This window comes from Lolium perenne, chromosome 7 (assembly GCF_019359855.2).
Source record: "Lolium perenne isolate Kyuss_39 chromosome 7, Kyuss_2.0, whole genome shotgun sequence".
NCBI lineage: Eukaryota > Viridiplantae > Streptophyta > Magnoliopsida > Poales > Poaceae > Lolium > Lolium perenne.
In genome coordinates this window covers 179,904,636-179,929,046 of record NC_067250.2, presented here as the reverse complement: position 1 = coordinate 179,929,046, position 24,411 = coordinate 179,904,636, and the positions used below count along the sequence as shown (strand labels likewise).

The window sequence follows — 24,411 nt, the reverse complement described above, 5'->3', positions numbered from 1 at the left end:
TATGGCAGCAGGCAGAAATAAAATCAGCACAAACAGTAGGAGTTTTCCTTACCAATTCCACTTACCAATAGCGCTTCACTCCCCGGCAACGGCGCCAGAAAATAGTCTTGATGACCCACAAGTTTAGGGGGTGTATCGTAGTATCTTCGATAAGTAAGAATGTCGATCCCAACGAGGAGCAGAAGGTGTTGACAAGCAGTTTCGATGAAGGATTCACTGTAAATGCTCACAGACAAGTATTCAGGGGGTTTTGATGTAACAGATGAATAAAGTACGAGTAAGTAAAGTGCGAGAGTAACAATTGCAGCGAGTGGCCCAATCCTTTTTAGCACAAAGGACAAGCCGGTTTGTTTACTTATAATGACCAAACGTTCTCGAGGACACACGGGATTTTAGTCTAATGCTTTCGCTACATACGGCTAATTAATCTTCATTGTTTTGATAAGTGTTGTGTGGGTGAACCTGTGCTAATGTACCGCCCTTCCTAGGACTAATACATACTTGTGATTATACCCCTTGCAAGCATCCGCAACTACAAGAAAGTAATTAAGATAAATATAACCACAGCCTTAAACTCTGAGATCCTGCTATCCCTCCTGCATCGATATACCAACGGGGGCTTAGGTTTCTGTCACTCCGGCAACCCCGCAATTGGCAAACGAGTACAAGATGCATTCCCCTAGGCCCATAAAGGTGAAGTGTCGTGTAGTCGACGTTCACACGACACCACTAGAAGAATAACACCACAACTTAAATATCATAACATTGAATATTACTCAACCATACTTCACTACTAACATTTAGACTTCACCCATGTCCTCAAGAACTAAACGAACTACTCACGAGACATCTTATGGAACATGATCAGAGGTGATATGATGATGAATAACAATCTGAACATAAACCTTGGTTCAACGGTTTCACTCAATAGCATCAATAACAAGTAGAAATCAATATCGGGAGAGTTTCCCCTATCAAACAATCAAGATCAAACCCAAATTGCTACAGCGGTGACGATGTGCAGCGGTGGAGACGGCGGTGATGATGATGAAGATGATGATGATGGTGATGGAGATGATGTCCAACTTGATGGCGGTGACGATGGCGTCGATTTCCCCCTCCGGGAGGGAATTTCCCCGGTGGATCTCAGCCCGCCGGAGAGCTCTTTTCTCTCTGGTGTTCTCCGCCCCGCAGAGGCGGCTATAACTCTTCGCGAGGTACCCTCTGGAGCTTAGGTTTTCGGGACGAAGGCGTACGCGAAGAAAAGGAGGCGAGAGGGGGCTGTGGGCCCCCTCCTCACAGGGCGGCGCGGCCAGGCCTTGGGCCGCGCCGGCCTATGGGGTGGGCCCACCTTGGGTCCCCTCGGCTCCCCCTTCTGGCTCCCTTCGTCATCTGGAAAAATAGGATTTTTGATATAATTTCCATCAACTGTTGATCTTCCGAAATATTGCATTCTGACGGCGCTTTTTCCAGCAGAATCCTGGCTCCGGTGCTCGATCCTTCAATAATCATGAAACATGCAAAATAGATGAAATAACATAAGTATTATGTCCAAATATGAAATATATCAATGAATAACAGCAAATTATGATATAAAATAGTGATGCAAATTGGACGTATCAGCTATTCAAACGGCCAGAGTATGAGGATGAACAGAACTACCAAGGTGACGACCAGCAGGACGCCTACGACAACTAGGAGTCTTCCGACGTCAAGCGTTGGCCTGTGGACTAGAGAGTCCATTTATCTTTACGCTTCCGCTATGAACTTGTGTTTGTTCGATGATCATTACATCATCTATTCGTGTAATATGGATCAGGTGATTCAAGTTGTAAGACATTATGGTTGGTAATGAATGATGACTATGATACTTAACTATTATGCCTCGCAACAATAATATTCCTGGGATTGCGATGAATGATATAATAGGCATCTGGACTTAAAAATCCGGGTGTTGACAGTCATCCTTGTTAATGAGAAAGCATTGCATCGAACACCTGGTGGGCAAGGTGTTGTTGAGTTCGTTGGGTTCCTCAACCTTGTTGGTGTCAAGCTTGATGGCCCTAGGTGATGCTATATGGGCCGAGCACGTGGTCCACATAGCCATCTGATGCTCGCATGGAATCGCGTCATGCCCACATGTCTCGGTTGCTGAATCGATCAAGGACAGGGATGAATCCACGGCCTCTGGCCAGGCCATTAGTGGCAGAACTGGTGGCAAACTCCAGAGTGGCGCTAACACCGCCCTCCATGGTCCTCAGTGCAGCGAGCGCTTGAAGAGTGCTCAGGTCGAGCCCTAGGATGGGGTTAAGGGTGTCTCGTCCAAGTTGTTGTTACGGGGTGGCGATGTTGGCGTGCATCTCCTGCGGTGCCCCGCGCACATGCGGCTTCCAGACAACAAGCTCCTTGAGGATGAAATTGGAGTCTTCTACCGTCGACTTGACCGCTGACACCAAATCCTCCACTGCCTCCATATCATGGCAATCGACATGGCTCTTGATACGAAATGTAACGCCCGACCGGTGATTCCTCTATCAATTTGACCTTGAATCCACTGGAAATGGTAATTTCTAGGTACAAGTTTGAGGATGGGTGACAAGGTATTGACTTGTCAATGCCTATGGATTGTAGGCTAGGGTTTAGTTAGAAGTAGAGGGCAAGTAGATCTCGAAGGTTTCAGCCGAAAAGTACTCGACGACTATGAAAACTAGGGTTTGCAGACAATGATTCGATTGATTCTTTGTCCCTCGACTCCCCCTTATATATGAGGTGGAGCCGAGGGATTCGTGCTATACAAGTTTACATAGTCCGGGACGGTTTCTAACTCATCCCGCCAGATCACAAACAACACTTCCTATTACAACTCTATCTTTCCTTAGTAAATCTTGGGCTCCCGAATCTTCTTATTCTTCGGGTATTGGGCTTCCAGTAAACCCCGGGTACCATCTTCGGCAGGCCCATTTGGGATGCCTATGTCAATGGGAGAGATACAAGGGAATAAAGTTCTAAGAGAAGAGAGTTTCGGAGATAGCAAGATTCAGAGAGAGGAGAGAGAAGTTTGATATTGTTTGTCGACCTGTTGCCTTATGGTATTGCTGCTATTTTAAAAAAAAACAAATATATGTGCTCCACCCTCTGCTTGGTTGGCGTAGGTAGGGTCATTACATGCTCTATGATTTAGGTGTCGTGGAGGCCAGCCATGGTCGGCATGATCGCCGTTGTTCGTGTCAGATGTGGCAGAGGGATCGCTTGCATGTCATGCTGTTGTGGGCGTTACCAGCACATTCGCTCAGGTCTTCACCACCAGCGTTTGGATCCAGCAGCATGAACCGACTCATCCATTAGTCAATTTCTTCAACCAACTGCTTATGTTGGCTTTATCCTAAATGTATTTCTCTATTGTGAGTCCAACTCTGATGCCTGGTTGATGGATTTTTAGAATATGCGTATCCATGCGCTGCTGAAGCGTAGCGATCCTGTAATGTAATCAAATTTCCCAAGCTCCTCGAATTGGGGGTGGTGTTGAAGACTACACCTACGCATGATGGAGTGGCAAGGTGCTGGTACTGGCCTTGCTCCATGTTTTTCTACCCTGCTCTAGATGTTTTATGTGATTCAAGCAATGGAGTTCATGCTTCTGTCCACGGGATGGATATGATGCTGGATTCCTTCACCTCCAAAGATGGGTATGGGCATAATTTTCTTAGAAATATTTGAATTGGATCATTGGAGTACTGTTGTTGTTGAGCTTTGCATGGATTGGGACAATCTGGAATGTGTGAACTGGTGGGAACCAAGTTGATCTGATTGTCATATCCTTGATGGATGCATGAGTATGTTCACACACAACAAAGGAAAATATATGGAAGCACAATAGGTACCATAAAGCTGGAGCATATCCAATATCTCAATGTTAGTAATGGCCGGAAGTCTCTAGAATGTGGTTTTTTGCTTCTCATGGCTGTGGATATCAAAATTGGAACAACCTTGTTAGTTTGAACTCGTGGAGTCAAGTTAATATCATTGATGCAGATTTTCTAGACAGTTATGTTCACACGCAATAAGCTCTAGGGCAGCAACAAGATGTTTCTAGTGATCCTTGGTTGATCTTCATATCTATCTGGGCTAATATTTTGCAATTCATGAGCGGAATCCTCTATTGTCTTAGTTGTACTTCCATATCATTTCCACATGATTATCATGTTGAAGATAAGATGTGGTAGCTATGTTTTTCGGGCTATGTCACCGAAGGTGGATGACAACTCCGTTGTTGATCCTTAGATTCAACAGTGGGGACACCCTGAGTTTGAGCTAGGTGAAGGTTATTCGATATCTACAACTCAGCCACCCGCGTGGCATCAATAGGACAACACCTTTATCGAGGCCCTCGAAGATTGCAGATTCAGCAATATTGAGTCCGAGTTGTCGATGGATGAACGAACGTTGTATGGTGATCTTCGGCATCTTGTTCATGAGTTTAGATCATCTTCTTATTTTGTGGAGGTAGGCACGTACATATCTTTATTGCTCTATTGACCCATGTAATGATGTACCATGGTCCTTAATGTTAATATAGCTAGTTCGTCCACAAAAAACAGTCATTCCCTAGCGCACCCTAGTGCGCATCGCTTGAAGGGCGGTCCGGGTGGGCCGGCCCAATACTAGGTACAACTTCTATTTCTTTTCTACATATTTAGAAAATTAACAATTTTCATAAATAAACAATTTTTGAAGTTGGATACTTTTAATTGATGAACATTTTTTGAATTTGAATACTTTTCGAATTTGAAAAAAAAAATCAGATCTGAACAAAAATCAAATCAGAACAAAAATTGAAAACCACAAAAAATTATGGGATGTCGGCGCAAAATCTCTTCACCGACCTACGGCCCAATGATGTGATTAACCGACTAAACGATCCGCAAAACAGGTTCTACTATAAATTTAGATTCCCCGCAGGAGGCCCGGTTAGATTCGCCCGCGGTGGTGGAAACGGCGGAGACGGAGGAGAGAGGCTTTGCTCCCACCGCCACCGCCTCCCCGACTCCGCTCCGCTCCTCTCCAAGCACACGCACGGGCCGCGCACCGGCGATCGGGTCGTCGGAGGCGATGGAGGACACGCGGTTCCCGTACTCGCCGGCGGAGGTGGCCAAGGTCCGCGCCGTGCAGTTCGGCGTGCTCAGCCGCGACCAGCTGGTACGCGCCCTCCTCCTCGACTACCCGGGTTGAGGTTTTGGACCGGAGGTGGCGTGGCGCGCTTGGGTTGGGGGTTTCCGGAGGAGCCGAGTCGGGTGGCTCGGGCTAGGTTATTCGAATTCGAGTTAGGCGGCGGGATTCGGGTCGGGACGAGTTTGGATGAGGGTTTACTCAGGTTTTGGCGAATTTCCGCCGCGTATTTGGATTTGGAACGACAACGAGAAGTTGAGCGACGAGTTCCGAGCGGATTTGGGGGGAATTTGCGCGTTGCACTTGCGAGTTGCGTAAGGTGGTGAAATTTTGGGGTGCGGCATTGTGGATTTGATCGCAGCTTTGGGCCGAGATGGGATTCAAGTATTGGTGGAAAAATACCTAAGTACCTTACAAATTCAGCTCAGATTTACGGTCCCGCTTTAATGAAACTTTTTCTGGCTTGAGACGATTAAATTTCGAGGGATTTATGGGTTCCCTTCCACTTATGTTTGATGTTGATATTCGGGTGCACCGTTGCGGAATTTTTGTCTCGTCCTTGGGTTGAAATTGAAATTAATGATGCAGTAGCATTAATTGGTAGTTCTGCGTGAGGTTTCCATTTAAGGTTCAATTTACTGAAGCGTCTGATAACTTATGGAAGGGCCAAGAAATTCTCAGTGCTACAGTTTTCCGGGTTCCATTTTAAAATCCACATAGATTACACTCGGTTGTTCCTTCTGATCGAAGTATGTGGTATCATGGGTTATGATAAAAACAGTGATTTATCAAAATGCCCCACATTTCCTGAAAATGCTGTAATTCGTCGTCCTGGTATTTCGAATTCTACTATAAAGAAATGGTAAGATGTGCATTTCTGTGGAGCTCTATGATAATTCATTTGGATTTAACAGTAATTGGCGGTTGGTCGACAAAAAATTGGTTACCTGATCAGTTGTCAATGTCTGTTCAGGAGGTAATGTCTGTGCTGGAAATCGACTCCACAGATGGCCTGTCAGATCCAAAACTAGGCGCCACTGTTAACCATAAGAGACAGGCTCGATGCGCAACATGTGATGCAGGTCCAGCTGACTGTCCTGGCCACTTTGGCCACCTTGTGCTCGCCAAGCCCATCTTTCACATTGGCTTCATGCGGACTGTGCTAGCAGTGCTCCGATGCGTCTGCATCAGTTGCTCTAGGCTCCTTGCCAACCAGGTACGCACCATCATGTCATGCTGTAACTCTACTCACAAGTGTTCAGGGTGTCCAGTGTTTGGAATGTTGAGTGGCTCAAGTGCTGAATCGGCCCACACTGTCATCCTAAGTGCTTTTCATCACTTGCAGAGACAAATAACACAAGGAATTATGTCTCGAAACAGAACTGTATTTTTCTGATGTGGATTCTAGAAATAAGGGGGTATTGGCATGTCCATATATTGATACAAGTGCATGGCTCCGAATACTTTACAGTGGCAAACCAGGTCTATCTGTAGTAGTACCATCTTTGTATGTCGATATAAGGGGGGCACTGGTCTGTACTTATATTGATACAGGTGCATGGCCAGTCCAGGAGGTCCGGACATATGCCTGCTTAATGATAACTGGCACCGACCAGTTATACCTTGGGGTGTTTAAGGGAGCTGCACTGTTTACCTATGAGTGTATGAGAACACATACATGTGGGTGTTTATTACTATTAAGGAATTGTTGCAAACTATTCTGGCATGTATAACGTCTATAGTGATGCATACTACTGTTATTGAAGTTGCCGTACACTTGTTCTTATACTCCATTTTTTGCTTCCTGGTTTGTTCATACCAACTATGTTTTCAGGGCATAGTGACGAAAGCTCTGAGAATTAGAAATTCAAAAGCTATGTTAAAATATATGTCTGAAGCTTGCAAAGGACATACTGAATGTCTTGAGGATGATTGTCCTGAGACTCAGAATAAGAAGGATGTAGATAGTACAAAGATAAAAAGTGGCTGTGGTCATGTACAGCCAGTCATCAGAGTTGAAGGCATGGGCATTAAAGCTGAATATAAAGCTCCGAAGAGGAATTTGGGATGCGCTGAGCAACTTCCTGCAGCTGACGAACAGAGACAGAGACTTTCTCCAGAGAAGGTTATTCTCCATTTTGTCTACCTTCGATGCTTTGCCTAATGGAAACTTCTATGAAAAACTCATATTGGCATGTGACATGCTATTACTTTCAGGTTATGGAAATCCTCAAACTTATAAGCGACGACGATTGCCTTCTATTAGGCTTGAATCCAAGGTATGCTCGTCCTGAGTGGATGATACTGCAAGTGCTTCCTATTCCTCCACCATCGGTTAGACCTTCTGTTGTCATGAGCAATTCCATGAGGAGTGAGGTATGGATATTTATAGTTAACATTGATACATGTTTGGACATCTCTTTCGGAAAAATTACCTAGAGAGACGTTCTGATGAAAGATACTGCATAATTTTCCCACATGGTACAGGATGATCTGACACATCAGCTGGCGATGATTATTAGGCAGAACAAAGATTTGAGAATGAAAATACAAAATGGATGTGCAGCCCACATAATCAATGAGTCTGTGCAGATCTTGCAGTTTCTGGTTGCGACTTACTTTAACAATGAACTCTCGGGTCAACCAAAGGTCGGTACAGTTTAAGGAAACTTCTATATTTTAGTATTTACCATATAGTCATGCATACTTTTTCCGCCTTGAAATGCAGTCTACACAGCTTTCCGGACGGCCTATCAAGTCTATATGCTGCCGACTCAAATCTAAAGAAGGTCGTGTTCGAGGGAACCTGATGGGTAAACGTGTTGACTTCTCAGCTCGGACCGTCATCACACCAGATCCGAACATTAGCATAGATGAGCTGGGGGTGCCCTGGAGTATAGCTTTGAACTTAACATTCCCAGAGACAGTTACTCCATATAATATTGAGAGGTAGATTTTGATTTACTTTTGCATTGTTGATATTGCTATTCCAAGCCTCGCTGTACAACTATAATATGAATCTCTGTCTGTAGACTCAAGCAACTTGTAGAGTATGGGGCCTATCCTCCCCCTTGCAAGACTGGAGCCAAGTTCATAGTAAGGGATGACGGGAGGAGGTTTGATCTCAGATACCTGAGGAAAAGCAGTGACCAGCATTTAGAAGTTGGTTTCAAGGCATGTGTTTTTGCTTCATTGTTATGGTTTGTTTTCTAACTTCTGTCTAAAGCATGTGTTCTGATTGAATTATTTCTTGGTTTTGCGTACAGGTTGAGAGGCACTTGGCTGATGGAGACTATGTTGTTTTTAATCGACAACCTAGTCTCCACAAAATGTCCATCATGGGGCATCGTGTTAAAATTATGCCTTATTCAACCTTCCGGTTGAACTTGTCAGTTACTACACCATATAATGCAGATTTTGACGGTGATGAAATGAACATGCATGTTCCTCAGTCATTTGAAACCAGAGCAGAGGTTCTGGAACTGATGATGGTTCCAAAATGCATTGTTTCTCCACAATCTAATCGGCCCGTTATGGGGATTGTCCAGGATACACTCCTTGGATGTTTCAAAATTTCCAGAAGAGATACATTCATTGAAAAGGTAAAGTAATACAGGAATTCATATAGAAATGTTCCCTTAAGTATGAACTCTTTAGTTGGAATCTGCAACTTTATCAATGTTTCCATGTTTCTGCCGCAGGATGTGTTTATGAATATCTTGATGTGGTGGGAAGACTTTGATGGGAAGATCCCTACGCCTGCCATATTGAAACCAAAGCTGATGTGGACTGGGAAGCAAGTTTTCAGCTTGATCATTCCAAGGCAGATTAATCTTATAAGGTTTTCAGCTTGGCACTCAGACGTGGAGATCGGATTCAATACTCCTGGGGACACTGTTGTTAGGATAGAGAAGGGACATCTTCTATCTGGTACTCTCTGCAAAAGAACTCTTGGAACCTCAACTGGAAGTTTAGTCCATGCCATATGGTAAGCATATACCATATCATGTTGAGGCTAACTAAGTTACATCTTATCTTTGTAACCTCGCTACTTTATTTGAGAAGTATAGCACATACCGTATCAATTATAGTTACTAGGTCTTTTATCTTGTGTTTTTTGAAGGGCGGAGATTGGACCGGATGCTGCTAGCAAGTTTTTAAGTCATACGCAATGGCTTGTGAACTATTGGCTTTTACAGAATGGCTTTAGTATTGGAATTGGTGACAGCATTGTTGACATGGCAACAATGGAAAAAATTACTGATATAATTTCAAAAGCAAAGAATGGGGTGAAGGACCTTATCCAACTTTCACGTGACCGACAGTTAGGGGCTGAGCCAGGGCAAACTGTGCTGGAAGCGTTTGAAAATAGAGTAAATCAGGTAAAGATCAAGTATCTTCTTTTCATGCATATGTTTTTTTCTCCAAGTTGCAAGCCTGTCCTTGCTGAATACCTTTTGGATCTAGGTATTGAACAAGGCCCGTGATGATGCAGCAAGTAGTGCTCAGAGGAGCTTATCTGATAGCAATAATCTAAAGGCAATGGTCGCTGCTGGCTCTAAGGGAAGTTTCATTAATATTGCACAAATGACTGCTTGTGTTGGACAGCAGAATGTTGAGGGCAAGCGCATTCCATTTGGCTTCACTAATCGAACACTGCCTCACTTCCTAAAAGATGATTATGGACCTGAAAGCCGTGGTTTTGTGGAGAATTCATATATTCTTGGTCTAACACCCCAGGAATTCTTCTTTCATGCTATGGGTGGTAGAGAAGGTCTCATTGACACTGCAGTTAAGACATCTGAAACTGGATATATTCAGCGTCGTCTTGTCAAGGCTATGGAGGATGTCATGGTCAAATATGACGGTACAGTTAGGAACTCACTGGGCCATGTAATTCAGTTCTTGTATGGTGAAGATGGGATGGATGCTGTATCTATTGAGTCACAAAAACTGGAGTTTCTGAAGATGAAAAAGACTGAGTTTGACAGCACTTTCCAGTATGAGTTGCATGATGACAACTGGAACCCAGGTTACTTGCTTCAGCAACATGCTACGGACTTGAGAGACATTCCTGAAATCAGGGAGGTGTTTGATTCCGAGGTCCAAATAATAGAAGCTGACCGCTACCTGCTCGCGAGCGAGATTGCTAAAAATGACGAAAATACATGGCCGATGCCAGTGAATATAAAAAGGATCATATGGAATGCTCAGAAGACATTTAAGATTGATGTGAATAAGCCCTCCCTCGATTTGCACCCAATGGAGATTGTTGAAGCTGTGGATAAGCTGCAAGCCAGACTACGAGTTGTTGATGGTGTCGATCCAATAAGCATCGAGGCTCAAAAGAATGCTACCTTGCTGTTCAATATCCTACTTCGCAGCACGCTAGCTAGCAAGAGAGTCTTGAAAGAGTATGGGCTTACCAGGGACGCTTTCCAGTGGGTTATTGGGGAAATAGAAACCCGTTTTCATCAGTCCTTGGTATCTCCAGGTGAAATGGTTGGTTGTGTGGCTGCACAATCCATTGGTGAACCTACAACCCAAATGACACTGAACACGTTCCATTATGCCGGTGTCAGTGCTAAGAATGTCACTCTAGGTGTTCCCAGGCTGATAGAAATCATTAATGTTGCAAAGAACATAAAAACTCCTTCATTGTCTGTTTACCTGAAACCTGAGGTGAACAAGAAGAAAGAACTGGCTAAGAACGTTCAGTGTGCTTTGGAATACACCTCTCTGCAGAGTGTGACCCGTGCTACCGAGCTATGGTATGACCCTGATCCTACAGATACTGTTATTGAAGAAGATGCTGAACTTGTCAAGTCATTCTGTGAAATGCCTGATGATGACATTGACCTGGAGACAGTGTCCCCTTGGTTGCTTCGAATTGAACTGGATCGTGAGATGATGATTGACAAGAAGTTGAGCATCATTAACATTGTGGATAAGATCAAATATGAGTTCGGCACTGACCTAACATGCATCTACTCTGATGATAATGCCGACAAGCTTATCCTTAGAGTGCGCATGGTTAAGCATGAAAAGGAAGTTCCAAGAGAAGGTGATGATTTTGCTCAGGATGAGCTCTTCCTCAAACAGATAGAGAGCTTTATATTGGCAAAGATGTCTCTCTGCGGCATACCTGAGATATCCAAGGTGTTTATAAAGTCTGGAAAGATCACCAAGTTCAATCGAAAGGAAGGGTTCATAACAGATGTGGAGTGGATGCTTGACACGGAAGGGGTTAATCTCTTGCAAGTACTGTGCAATGAAGATGTTGATGCGTCGAGAACGACTAGCAACCATCTGATTGAAGTAATAGAAGTGCTTGGAATTGAGGCTGCTCGCCGAACATTGTTGCATGAGTTGCGGGAAGTCATCTCCTTTGATGGATCTTATGTGAACTATCGTCATTTGGCAATTCTCTGCGACTTAATGACACACAAAGGTTATTTAATGGCCATCACCAGGCATGGCATCAACAAGAATGACACAGGTCCCCTTATGAGATGCTCATTTGAGGAAACTGCTATGATCTTACTAGATGCTGCTGCATATGCCGAAACTGATCCAGTTGGAGGTGTCTCTGAGAACATTATGCTGGGTCAGCTGGCACCGGTTGGCACAGGGGCCTGTGAGTTGTATCTGAACACTGGGATGTTGCAGCAGGCCATGGACACTGATCTCCCAAGCTACACTGATGGTCTAGGTGATGCCATGAAGGGCACATATTCGCAGCTCTCTGAAGAAACTCCTTATCTGTCATCACCGAGTTTGCTAAGCCCATATGAATCTTCACCATTTGGAGATACTCGGTTTTCACCCTATATCAGTGGACTTACTTCCTCGCCGTTCAGAACAACAAATCAATACCGTCCAGTCCCACCAAGTTACAGTCCAATAACTCCACCATACTCCCCCTTTAACTCTACACCCAATACTTATAATCCCATCTCACCGGTGTACAATCATGTATCGCCAGTCTACAATCCTGTGTCACCGGTATACAATTCTGCCTCTTCGGTCCATGGTTCCATGTCACCGGTGCACGGTTTCATGACACCTCGATATGCTCCTGCTTCTCCAGTTTATGATTCCCCGCCACCTTCTTACAGGCCTACGTCGCCCATGCCCTATTCGGCTTCACCTTATTACAGCCCTACCACCCCTGTATATAGCCCTTCTTCACCTGTTTACAGTCCATATTCATTGGTGTACAGTCCTCGTGATCCCTCCGTGGCATCCTATAGCCCGACTTCCCCTCTGTACAGTCCAAGTGCACCTAGTTACTCTCCTATGTCACCCCAGTATACCCCAAGCTCGCCAAGTTACTCTCCTAACTCTGCTGACAGCAACCCAGCTTCCCAGATTTACAGCCCTACTTCTCCCCATTACTCCCCCACTTCACCCGATTACTCCTTGGCTCATGACACAGAGTACAGCCCGACTTCTCCCCGATACTCTCCCACGTCACCCGGTTACTCCCTGGCTCATGACACAGACTACAGCCCTACCTCTCCTGGTTATAGCCCGACTTCACCAGGCTACAGTCCAAATGTGCAGAATTAGTTTCTTCCCTTTGCTCGGCGTATATGGTTTCTCCTCTGGGAAGGCACCAACACACCTTCCGGATGATGTGCGTTCCGTGGCTGATTGGAGAAGGAATCAAATAGTCGTGGTACATGGACGTTTATTTGTTAACACTGAAGTTCTGGTATAGTCTTGTGGTAAAAAAAAGTGTGCATACTCTCTGCATCTTGAGTTGTGGGACTTCCTTGTAACTGTACCCTTAAAAACGATTGCAAATACCAAGCAACATTCGGGTCACATTTTGACGATGTTTCATTGCCACGCTCATCTGAACTTGTAAGTCATGGTCTGTTTATAGTGTGATGAAACAGCAAAAGGCACCATTGTATTCCACGTGACAATTCGTGTTGCTACAGCTGGGATTTGCTTTGTCTCGATTTTGTCGCTGCTGCTGAGGATGGTGCTAGCTGTGCGGTGCTGCCTCACTTTTGTATGTTCTGTCCAATGATGCCAGGAGATTAGGCCGGAGACAATATATCACTTCTGCTGAAATTAGCAGTATATCTTGAACGCTTTTTTGATTGAGTTGTTAGTGTCCCCATGGATGGTACCTTCTATACGTATAAGCTACACTTGGCCGCGATTAAATTCCAAACATGTTACTGGAGCACTCTCGAACGAAACGTGCAAATTTCTACAGATGTATTGTTCCGAGAGAACTTTCAGAACGCTCCATACGACGATAAACGCTGAGGGATACTGGACTTTGTTCCTGACATGATACTGCGTTTTTTTTTTCTTTTTTAGAAACAGTACAAACGCGCATAAACTCACTTCTATAAATGCATACACGCACAATGTATGAACACCTCCGGAAGACTGAGCCAGCAGATTGGGTTTTGAGATTGATAAAGTCGCACATGTGCATCGCTATCGGTGTGAACATCGTCTTTTGCTGAAAGAATATTCCATCTTTATAAAACACGTAGGTGTTAAACCTGAGATTGGGCTCGGGTACAACAAACGTGATCCAGATTTATACTCCCTCTATCTCATAAAAGTTGTCTGAGATTTATAAATATTTAAATGTATCTAGATGTTATTTAGTGTCTAGATACATCTTAACAAATCTTAAACAAACTTTATAGGAAGGAGGGGGTATATTCTTTTCTGGAGAGATAATTTTTTGTAGGGGTAGATCACATCAATAAAGAAAATATCAAAGTTTTTTTTGCGAGTAAGAAAATATCGAAGTTCATTTTGTAATTTTGAAACCAAGAATACAAAGTACCACTTGCGCACAATTAAATAAAAAGGAAAGCATGTGATATCAGTAAGCCTCCAAAAGCATGCATGAAGACTGAGCGGAAGCGGACCAAACATATAGGGCGCGTTTGGTAGGCATCGGGCCAGCAACTTTCGGTATGTTTGGTTGCTTGGGTCGAGTCGCGTTATTGCAGGACCGGTTTTTAAAGCAGCGTCGGGCCAGGTCCTGGAGGAACGCCTGGAATGGTAGTTTCTCCAGGAACATGCCCGTTCTCGCGCCACTTTGGCTCCAGCGATGCAACCGTTGCACAAGATGTTGCTTACGCTCACTCTCCCTTACACAACTCCACACGTCCTCTCTCAAATCAACACAAACATAGTCCGAATCGAAATAAGATGTACATGAAAAAGATGCGTGTCGGTGATACGAACCAATTCCCACAATCGGTTTCGAGTTTCGTCGGTCGTAAATCATCAATTTTGTGTATGAAGTTTTAAGCGAATTTTGTCGAATTCGTCGCACAAGCAAGGATTTCGTTTCAGGAGTAGGTTCACTTCACCATTCTGCATGACTTTCATGTTAGACAAGTTTTTGTTTTGGTGTACATACGTTGATAGATAAATGACTCACAAGTATATTGTAATATGTACGTATGTGTGACTAAGGTTTAGAGTACTTTTGCTCAACTACTGGCTCGATATCTTCATGGACGGAGACGTGGTGATGATAGGTGAGAAGTGATAATGCATGGTGGTGGAGTCATGGTGGTGTTCGTCTTCGTGGTCGGCGGCGTGCTTTGACCGACGTGACCGACGGTGTCATGGTGATGTCCGTGCTCGTGATCGGCGATGTGCCCATACTTGTGACAGGCGTGACCGGCAGTGTCCTAGTGGTGTTCGTCTTCGTGGTCGGCGACATGGTGATGCTTGTGACCGGCAGTGTCCTAGTGGTGTTCGTGTCCGTGGTCGGTGATGTGCCTATGCTTGTGACCGGCGTGACCGGCGGTGTCCTGGTGGTGTTCATCTTCGTAGTCGATGACATAGTGATGCTTGTGACCGGCGTGAGCGACGGTGCTATGGTGGTCTTCATCTTCGTGGTCGGCAACGTGTCTATGCTTCTGACCGGCGTGACCGACGATGTCATGGTACTCTTCATCTTCGTGATCGGCGACGTGGTGACGGTTTTGACACGTCAAGAAACATATCTTGGCAAATCTGAAGAAGTAGAAACAAGACCACGCTGCCGATCTTAAAGATCGACAAGAACACGATACAAGATCATTTATTTGCTCAGGCGCCGCTCCCACAATCCCAACAACTCACCATAGTAAACAAGCCCTAACCCCACCAACAAAATGGAGGAACAAGATCCCCCACTCCTATTGCTGAAGCGGCAAGTGAAGGGAGAGGGGAACGCCCTGCCAGAGGAGATTTGAGGGAGGGAGGTCACCGCTGCCTCCGTCGCAAGAGGATTCAGAAAAGGTTTCAGCATAAAGCTGACATCATTCATTTATCAGAACAAAATAATTGCAATATCGTTAAAATGATAAAAAAAAATCTCATGTCAGCTTGTTCAGTCTGGTTGACAAAGGTTTTGGTTGCCCACAAGTAGATAAAGGGCAAATATTTGAAGCAGTCGAAACAACGAACCAACTTTTTGTACAAGTTCCAGCGAACGTACATTTTTTATAACTGAAGTTCACATAGATACAAGATGCCCTATCGTTGAAACGCTGGAATCCTGGGGCAGCCTACTACGCATTCCATAGAGAAAATCAAACAATACAACCTGTTCTGCTGGACCGTAAAATACCAAACGGGCAAATGCTCTACATTCTCTCGGAGTAACACCACAACTCAGCACCCTCTTGAAAGGAAGATTTTGTGATTGCATCAAAAGCACGGTGGGCATATGCAAAACATAACTCAAAATTGATGTGCATGCCAAAATCAATTCAGACCCCAAGAGTTTTCTGCTTCTTAGCAGTATTGATGTATGGCCGTAGCACAAACTCATTTTGTGCTTCACTTTGGTCCACAGTTCCTCGTTTGATCTGTTCCGACAAACAGCAAGATGTAGATAGTTAGCATGAGACATATAAAATGATCCTAATACTACAATGATGGCAAGGGGTGGAGGCATTTCTTCACCTGGTAGAGTCGCAACTCGAAGCGGGGACCAACCTCCTTCAGGTCGATGGATTTGGGGCCACCTTGTTTCTCGAAGATATGATGCCTGCCATGACCAAAAGATCATAAAAGAACCATGAGTGTCGGATCATAGCGTCATTGGCATGTTTCATTGAAGGAAAATTCAGATACACGGAAAGTCGATATTTCTTGACTACAGAGACTCAGCTTTGTATGTGCAAGCCAAGCACCCACTGAAGCAACTAGTGACATCACCAAAATACCAACAAGGATGACGACAGAGTAAGATGTTAACCTGAAAGAGATGTAGTCGTCCCTATTGGCAAAAGTGATTAGACGCTTCGAGTCTGGCTTTGGCACAGGAAAGAGATGCTTCAATATGTTAGCCGTCCTTTCACCAGGCTGCAATTATTGAAACTAGTCAAACACAGACAACTTGGATTGCCGAAAAAAAGGCATAAATTGAAAAATAACAAACAAATCTATGTGTTAAAAAGCAAGCTGTCCCAGTTAACTCCTATCTAATTGAATATAGAATAGTAAGACAGACTGATACAATATCCAATAATGCCAGAGGCCAAGTTGAAATAATCTTGACAAAACTAAAAGTGTCAAAACAGATACCAAAGAGTAACTTCTCAGATTAACTAAATATGGTCCGCAAGCCAAGTACACAAGATTATTAGTGGGTGAGGTCAGTTTAATAGATATTGAATGGTGTGAGTTTGCTTTCAGATTAATAAGCACATCTCAGGATAACGAGAAAATGTGACAGAAGCCTCCAAATATCGTATCTACGCACATCTCAAGGTCAACGAGAAAAACATCAGGGCAACCTCCACATTTCATAAGAAAAAAGAATCATGCTGAAACAGGAAAGGAACAGAAGTATCTTTCCTAAGCAAGAGTAATGTACTGGAAGCACTCAGTATAATGTAGTGGAAGCACTTCTTAGGTTAACGAGAAGAGCATCAACACAGCCTCCAAATTTTGTAACATTCTTAAACCAGAAACAGAAAAGGAACAGAACAAAAAAGATTTCCTTTTCTAAACAAGAGTAAAAGATGAGGCGCTCAGTTTGATAGTTTTGAATGGTTTCAGTTTGTCTCCATATTAGTATGCACTTTTCAGGTTAACGAGAAAAACATCACTGCAGCCTCAAAATTTCATCAAAAACTGAAATCAGAAACAGAGAAGGAATTGAACAAAAAAAAGATTTTTTCTTTCTGAGGAATATATGGAGTTGCTCAGTTTAATAGTTTTGAATGGTTTGAGTTTGTCTTCATGCCAGTAAGCACTTCTCAGGTTAACGAGAAAAACATCACCGCAGCCTCCAATTTAGTAAGAAACTTAAAGCAGAAGCATACAGGAACACAACAAGAATGATTTTTTCCTAAGCAAGAGTAGCCATGGAAGCACTCAGTTTAAAAGTTTTGAATGGTTTGAGTTTCTCTTCACATTAGTAAGCACTTCTCAAGTTAACGAGAAAAACAGCACCACAGCCACCAAATTTCGTAAGACTTAAACAAGAAACAGAGAATGAACAGAACGAAAAGGTTTTCTGTTTCCAAGCAAGAGCAGGAGATGAGGTGCTCAGTTTCATAGTTTTGAATGGTTTGAGTTTGTCTTCATATTAGTAAGCACTTCTCAGGTTAACGAGAAGAACATCACCGCAGCCTCAATATTTCATCAAAAACTGAAAGCGGAAACAGAAAAGGAACTGAACAGAAGAGGATTTTTTTTCTAAGCAAGAATAGAAGTGGAGGCGCTCAGTTTAATAGTTTTGAATGGTTTGAGTTTGTCTTCATATTAGTGAACACTTCTCAGGTTAACGAGAAAAGCATCACTGCAACCTCCAAGTTTTGTTAAAAACTGCAGAAACAGAAAAATAAAAAGAACAAGAATGTTTTTTTTCCCTAAGAAAGAGTAGAAGTGGACATGTTCAGTTTAATACTTCTGAATGGTTCAAGTTTGCCTTCACACTAGTAAGCACTTCTCGGGTTAATGAGAAAACCATCAGCACAGCCTCCAACGTCCATAACATGCTTAAACCAGAAACAGAAAAAGGAACAGAACAACAAGGGTTTTTTTTCCCAAGCAAGAGTAGAAGATAAGGCGCTCAGTTTGATAGTTTTGAATGGTTTGAGTTCGTCTTCATATTAGTAAGCACTTCTCAGGTTAACGAGAAAAACATCACTGCAGCCTCCAGATTTCAGAACAAACTTAAATATCAAACAGAAAGAACTCTGTAGCAAAGGTACACACATGCTGTGATGAACGGACCAAAAAATTAAGAAAAAAATATTAATAGAAAAACTGGTACACCCATACCCTGTTACATCCTACCACAATAACCAGAGTTATCAGGTATGTAGTTTTGAATGGATAGATATTATCCTCGTAGTAGGTCTCAGGTTAACGAGGTGACCATCATTGCAGCCAGGCCCAAAAATATAAGAATAACCATTTTTTTAGCTAACATATGCAAACGAGTATTCGTAATGGGGAGTGTCTCAACAGAAAAACTGGGATATGTTATCCTAATACTAGGTCCCAGATTAAAGTCCATTGCAGCAAGCAAACCAACAAACATTTTCTGAGCAAAGACAAGTAAACAAACTACTAATGGTAGTGTGCAAGTTTTCAACAAGCACAACTGATATCAAAGCTGCTCAGTTACATAGTTTTGAATGGATATATTGTCCTCATAGAAGGTCTCAGGTTAACGAGAAAACCATCATTGCAGCCAATGAAGAAGCAAACTACTACAAAGATTTAAAAAAAAAAGAGCCAATGAAGAAAAGCAATAAAGCATACCACGGAGAAGACAATAATACCAAATACTCCAACAGAAACAGCAGCACAAGAGTCAGTGGAACCGGAGATGCTCAGAATTTGATGAGCAATCATGAAATCATCAGCAATTCATCATAAACAACAATATATGTGTAACAAGTTGTTATCGCGGATACTTTTCTACTTTTCTTGATAGAATGGAAGGGCAATCCTCGAACCATCACAGCAGCCTCAAGTTCAAGCGTTGAGCCCATATGAATGTATGAATGGTCTACTGTTACATGGTAGGTTGGGAGAAATCAAACAAACAAAAACAAACAAGTGCTGCAATATGTTCATCCTAGCTATTTAGCAATGGATGCTAAGACAAGATTACTTTCCAGGTACATATGGTGGAACAATTAGAATAACCATAAATAAATCATGCTAACTGTTTTCTGTTTGCATGAGATGAACTGATGAACATTCACAAATGCATTACATAGAACAAAGTGACTCAAAAGATATCAGTATTTGATACCTTGGTTGTGAAGTTGTCCAGTATCAAATGGGGGTAAGCTTCAGACATTTTGCCCATCGCCTTCCTATCTTTGATATCATGTCGTGTTACCTGCCCGAAAAAGGAACCAGAACTTAACACCAAACATGGCGCCCCGTGCTGCACAACACCTCAGGTCGTCATAAATTAAACAGACATGCACACTTACCACGTTGAGTAACCCAAAGTATGCAGTTGGACCTAACGGGAGATGGCAGACAATCAAACCATCGGGCTGACCACGATGTTCATGCACCAAAATAAGATCAGTGATCTCGTGTGATCGGCAGGACTCAACGATTTCCGATATCACCTGCCAGGAGAAAAAAAATGATCAGCAAGAAGCACAGAACATGGAATGATTTGCTCACTTGTTTAGTCATCCAAATCATATGTGATATGAATCTGATATTGGGAACGAAAGTACACATAAACATGGAATGATTTTTGTACTATTTGTATTATACCTGACCACCACGGTTCATCCTCTGTGAGTTTGGAAACACGACTTTCAGCTCCTAGCAAATCAACACAATAACAACAAGTCAAGCTCATGTAATGCACAAAATTTTTTGAACAGCCGAAACATGTTGGAATAAACAGCATAAACACACCTTCACAAACTGGGTAAGGGGCGCGCTCGGGTTGCGCGACGTGGTCAAGAGAATCTTGGGCTCGCGGAGCGTGGAACCGGCATACTCGTCATCTATGATGCTACTCGGAACTGCAACCGACAAAACCATACATGAGAAACGCAACAAAACAAAAAAAAAGGAAATGGGTGAACGAACACGGCGAGGGGTGAGACGGAACCTGCCCGGTCCTGGTCATCGAGGTCGATCTCGCGGCGGAGGGCGAGCTCCTCGTTGCGGAGCTCGGTGGGGATGGGCTTGCCCTCGTCGAGCGCCTGCCGGACGAGGCGCTTCTTCTCGTAGTGCTGCCGCTCCTTCCCCTCGAGGCTCTTCCGGTAGAGGTACTCCTTGCGCAGCCGCGTGTTCCGCCGCAGCATCTCGCCGCCGTCTCTCGACCGGAGCACGCAGAACCCTAGCTAGGCGCTTGATCTGGGGGTGGATTGCGATAAACCCTAGATAGCGGCTTGGGAGCTTTGGCGGCGCGGCGCGAGGTTAGGGACACGGAGCTGAGTTGTGGGAGAATGGCTTGTTTTAATAGCAACGCGTGTGGGCCTGTATGGGCCTGCCGGAACGGGCAGGTGCCACGGATCGCGAGCGTAAACCTAGGCCGTGACCGGTTAGACCTTTTTCTAGGCGCACACCCTAGGTTGTTGGGCCGGTCCATCGTTGCCTTCTTTTTTTCTAGGCTTTAGTTCGGCCGACCGATCGCGTGCAGCGATCGGTTGTGGTCCGCACCGTCTGATCGAGCTTAGATGAACGCTCCCCGTTCTTCCACGTGTCCCCCTTCTTCCACCAGTCGTGGCTATTGTGAGTATACTTCATGGATGTACCATCGATACTGCATGGATCTAACAAGTTCGGGTGACCACAAATGGTGATGGTGGCGTATGGCCTATTGGGCGGCCCAGCTGATGTAGATCAAGATGGATGAAGTCCAGCTCATGAACGAGGAGCCGGATCCACCGATCAACTCTGGAAGTCGGATTCGGCATGGCCCATCAGGGGTAGCCGGATCCAGTATAGCATATAAGGGAAGGCGGATCATTGACGTGCACGGTAATGTAATATTCCGTAGTTATGCGACTTGTATTCCGGTTAGGACTCTCCGTGTAAACCCTAGATCATAGCGCCTTTATAAGCCGGATCCCGGGAGCCCTAGAGGCACAACCACAACTCATTGTAACAACGAGAAAGCGCCCAGATAATTTCACACAAGCAGCAGTAGGCCATGTCATCGTGCAGGTGTTCCGAAGCTAGGTAAATCACGTACCACCGTCCCGAGGACTTTCCTCCCGATGGCCCCTACTTCTTCTTCCCCTCGTGAGGATCCCTCCTCCGAGGTATTGTTGAATAGGCAATGACAGTTGGCGCCCACCGTGGGGCCAGCGGCGTCTGGAGGCCGAAACCGGGAGGGTTCCGCCATGGGAAGTTTTGACAACTCCATCGCTGTGGGGCGTGTCCTTTACGTCGGGAACTTTCCGATCGTCCCCCGGGACGAGTGCTGGATTCCGGCTAAGACCGACCCCGTCAAGCTCTCTATCATCCCAATCGGCGGCATTCACATCTTCATCGGCGACACCGTCGATTTTGACGAAAATGCCCTGGTAAGTCACGCTGACGTGACCGCCACCGAGCAGGACGTAATCGCGAAGATCCGATCTGAGACACTTGAACTTCCTAAAGAAGATTCCGCCTTAGATCTGGAAATTTTAAAACCCACCCGATCCCCCCCCCCCTGAGCAGGAAATAACGGTGGAAGACCAATACAGATCTGCATGGGTCTCCCAGGTGTTAGAGAAGCAAAGGTGCCACTTCGTACACTTCCTCCCACATATCGCAGGAACGCCCCCCCCCCCTCCTCAGGAGGGAGCTGGACCCATGCAGATTGAGGCTGCCGAAAACAGCGATACTCCGGATCAGCAAGAGGTTGCTGGAGAGAACAATGCTCCGGATCAGCAAGAGGAAGCCGAAGACAAAGAAGAGTAAATACTTGACCACCTAAGCCCACTATCTGACGATGCATTTGTGGTGACCCTGCATACCACTGCATGTTGTACTATGCTAGTCGTTGACATAATATGTGCGAAGTACCAGTCCGCAAATATTACATCCCTCGGAGTAGTACAACAGAAACATAGCTGGTCTTTAACTCATTCACATAATATTACAAGCCATATAATTACATCATATTGGAGCTCCTCCTGGATCCATAGAGGTTTACTCCAAGGTTCTAGGTGAACCTTACTCAACTTATACAATATAGGTCTTAGCAGATTAAACATTATTCCATTCGAGCAGCTAATTACTGTAGCGTTCGTGCTGCTCGACTACAACAAGTACTACTGGTGCTTAAACTTGTTCTCCTTCTGGAACCTCCCCGGTTCCGTAGACAATCAGGTAGTCGACCCCCTCTATTCCTCCAGAGAGGTCTGGTTCTTCGTAGCAGATCACATCTGCTCCGGCTGGTCCTTCGTTGGCCTCCTCAAGGTGATTCAGACAATCTAAGCAGGGGATTATAAGATGTATGAGTACGAGCGTACTCAACAAGTTCATTATAGAAAATAGTGGTCAATGCACTAGCTACGACATTAGACTAGAAAGTCCAATACCAATGCAGGTTTTCATAATCATTTCTTCAAAAGGTTGCTTTTATTCAGAAGAACTATGTCTGTCATCCTTCACCAGTTTACTAGAACTTCATGGAGTTCCTTTCCGCCAGCGTTCACAGTTCCAAATCCCAGAACAATGCGTGACTGGTCACGATTCATTACACTCTGCAGAGGTGTGTTGCTTTACCCATAAGAGATCTTAACATTGGTGCCAACTGGGCAGCTTTCCCGTCCACACTCCCGTGGTGTGAGGCCCGATTAAGGTCCTAGTCAAATTGTATTCCTGCGTCGTCGCCTGCGCCGTCGCCGATTAAATCCGGCTGTCTCCGGCCATCCCCGTCGACCAGATTGGTCGCATCTGCCTCGCCTTTCAACAGCGAACCCGATGGTCCACGTCGATCTGGCGGATTCGTCCTCGTCTGCTCGTCCTCGACCCTCCCGTGTGCCTAGGGTTTCGACTTCCGCCGCCGCTGCACATCGGAGATGTCGTGGACCCCTCTTGGTGTTCTTCTGGGCGTGAGGTGTTGCGCTGGGGTGATGTGGTGGTCGTCGTGGCTTGGCTTGGCCTAGCCTGGCGCGGCCGTGTGCTCGGCATGTGCCGTCGTGGCCGCCATGGCCGTGTCGGCCATCTGCCTCCCCAGGTATGTGCTTCTCCCTTCTCTCTCTTGCATGTTCAACCTCCTCTCCTTCCCCTGGATGCCTTGGCATCCATGGCCTGTGTTGTTGTTGATGTATGTGTTGGTTGCTGTTGCGTGGCCTAGCTTGCTATGTTGTTGCTTCTGGGTCATGCATGTGCTGCTGCTCTGCTTGTGCTGCTATTCCTATGCTCATGCTCATGCGATTGCTTCTGATGTGGCACTCCTACACTTTCTCATGAGCATGTTGTGATGCTCATGGCTTGCCATGTTGCTCCAACTCATGCTGCTGTTACGGGATGATCATGTGTAGTCATAATTCTTGCCCATGGCTTGATTACTGTGAGTAATGTTTGCTTTAGCAAGGGCCAATGCTGTCTGTATGTAATATTTATTGAGCTCTAGCTCATGGTAGGGCTCTGCTTGGCTTAGCTATTGTTTATATGCATCAATTCCTTGATGATGTGCTTCTGGATACAATTATAAAATTGTTTACACAATTTCTATGATGCAATTGTTAATTATCTGTGGCTATTTCAGTAACTGTTTGATGTATTGATGCTAGGCTGGACTCTATCATGCCCTAGCATGCTCTAGCAAGCTCTGATGATCATGTGATCATCAGCTGCTTGTTGATTGATTGCTAACCTACTGTTTGTGTCTGATTGTTGCTTATCTCTGTGCATGTGTGGCTCCATATCTGGTGCTGGTGCATGCCTTTGCTTGATAAAGGCATCTACTGCTGCTTGCGGTTATCCTCTAGATCATTTGCAAGTGTCTATGTCACTGGTTGTTTGTGTAATTCATTTATCTGTACATTTTGGTTTGATTCCATGGATAATTGAGATGAGCTGTTATGCAGTAATGATTCTTTTAATTGATTTGCTTGAGCTAGAGGGATGCCAACCATTTGTTGGGGACCCTAGCTCACTTTGAACCCTTCTGGGTAATGATACACTTACTTGGTTTAATGTGTTTGTGGTTGAGGTGACTCTAGCAGTAGCTCTTTGTTGTTCTAGAGTAGATCCCTTTTTGTGGCTTGTTGTGGCTTGGTGAATACTTACTGGTTGATCCTCTTTTGGATT

At 44.6% G+C, this 24,411-nt stretch overlaps 2 protein-coding genes across 2 annotated transcripts; one reads left to right on the top strand and one right to left on the bottom strand.

Annotated features, from left to right (window-relative positions):
- The first annotated feature begins 4,926 nt into the window (after positions 1 to 4,926).
- LOC127314840 (DNA-directed RNA polymerase II subunit RPB1) lies at positions 4,927 to 13,134 on the top strand. The gene is made up of 11 exons (XM_051345369.1): positions 4,927 to 5,196; positions 6,140 to 6,382; positions 7,001 to 7,291; positions 7,384 to 7,542; positions 7,654 to 7,815; positions 7,895 to 8,115; positions 8,199 to 8,340; positions 8,433 to 8,768; positions 8,868 to 9,154; positions 9,290 to 9,548; positions 9,634 to 13,134. Exons 1-11 carry the CDS (start codon positions 5,110 to 5,112, stop codon positions 12,736 to 12,738), a joined length of 5,292 nt encoding a protein of 1,763 aa, XP_051201329.1. The 5' UTR covers positions 4,927 to 5,109; the 3' UTR covers positions 12,739 to 13,134.
- Positions 13,135 to 15,557: 2,423 nt separating this feature from the next.
- On the bottom strand, positions 15,558 to 20,578 carry LOC127314839 (uncharacterized). Its single transcript, XM_051345368.2, has 8 exons — positions 20,264 to 20,578; positions 20,065 to 20,174; positions 19,918 to 19,968; positions 19,620 to 19,763; positions 19,433 to 19,522; positions 16,412 to 16,518; positions 16,117 to 16,201; positions 15,558 to 16,019 (listed from the first exon to the last, which is right to left on the bottom strand). The coding sequence occupies exons 1-8, from the start codon at positions 20,457 to 20,459 to the stop codon at positions 15,921 to 15,923; spliced, it is 882 nt and encodes a 293-aa protein (XP_051201328.1). The 5' UTR covers positions 20,460 to 20,578; the 3' UTR covers positions 15,558 to 15,920.
- Positions 20,579 to 24,411: the final 3,833 nt, after the last annotated feature.

Excerpts from the sequence above, each read along its gene's own strand:
- LOC127314840 (XM_051345369.1), top strand. The coding sequence starts at position 5,110 with ATGGAGGACACGCGGTTCCCGTACTCGCCGGCGGAGGTGGCCAAGGTC. Across the intron at positions 6,383-7,000 it reads CTAGGCTCCTTGCCAACCAG|GGCATAGTGACGAAAGCTCT; the intron begins GTACGCACCATC and ends CTATGTTTTCAG. Across the intron at positions 8,116-8,198 it reads ACTCCATATAATATTGAGAG|ACTCAAGCAACTTGTAGAGT; the intron begins GTAGATTTTGAT and ends CTCTGTCTGTAG.
- LOC127314839 (XM_051345368.2), bottom strand. The coding sequence starts at position 20,459 with ATGCTGCGGCGGAACACGCGGCTGCGCAAGGAGTACCTCTACCGGAAG. Across the intron at positions 16,202-16,411 it reads GACGACTACATCTCTTTCAG|GCATCATATCTTCGAGAAAC; the intron begins GTTAACATCTTA and ends TGGTCATGGCAG. Across the intron at positions 16,020-16,116 it reads TCGAGTTGCGACTCTACCAG|ATCAAACGAGGAACTGTGGA; the intron begins GTGAAGAAATGC and ends TTGTCGGAACAG.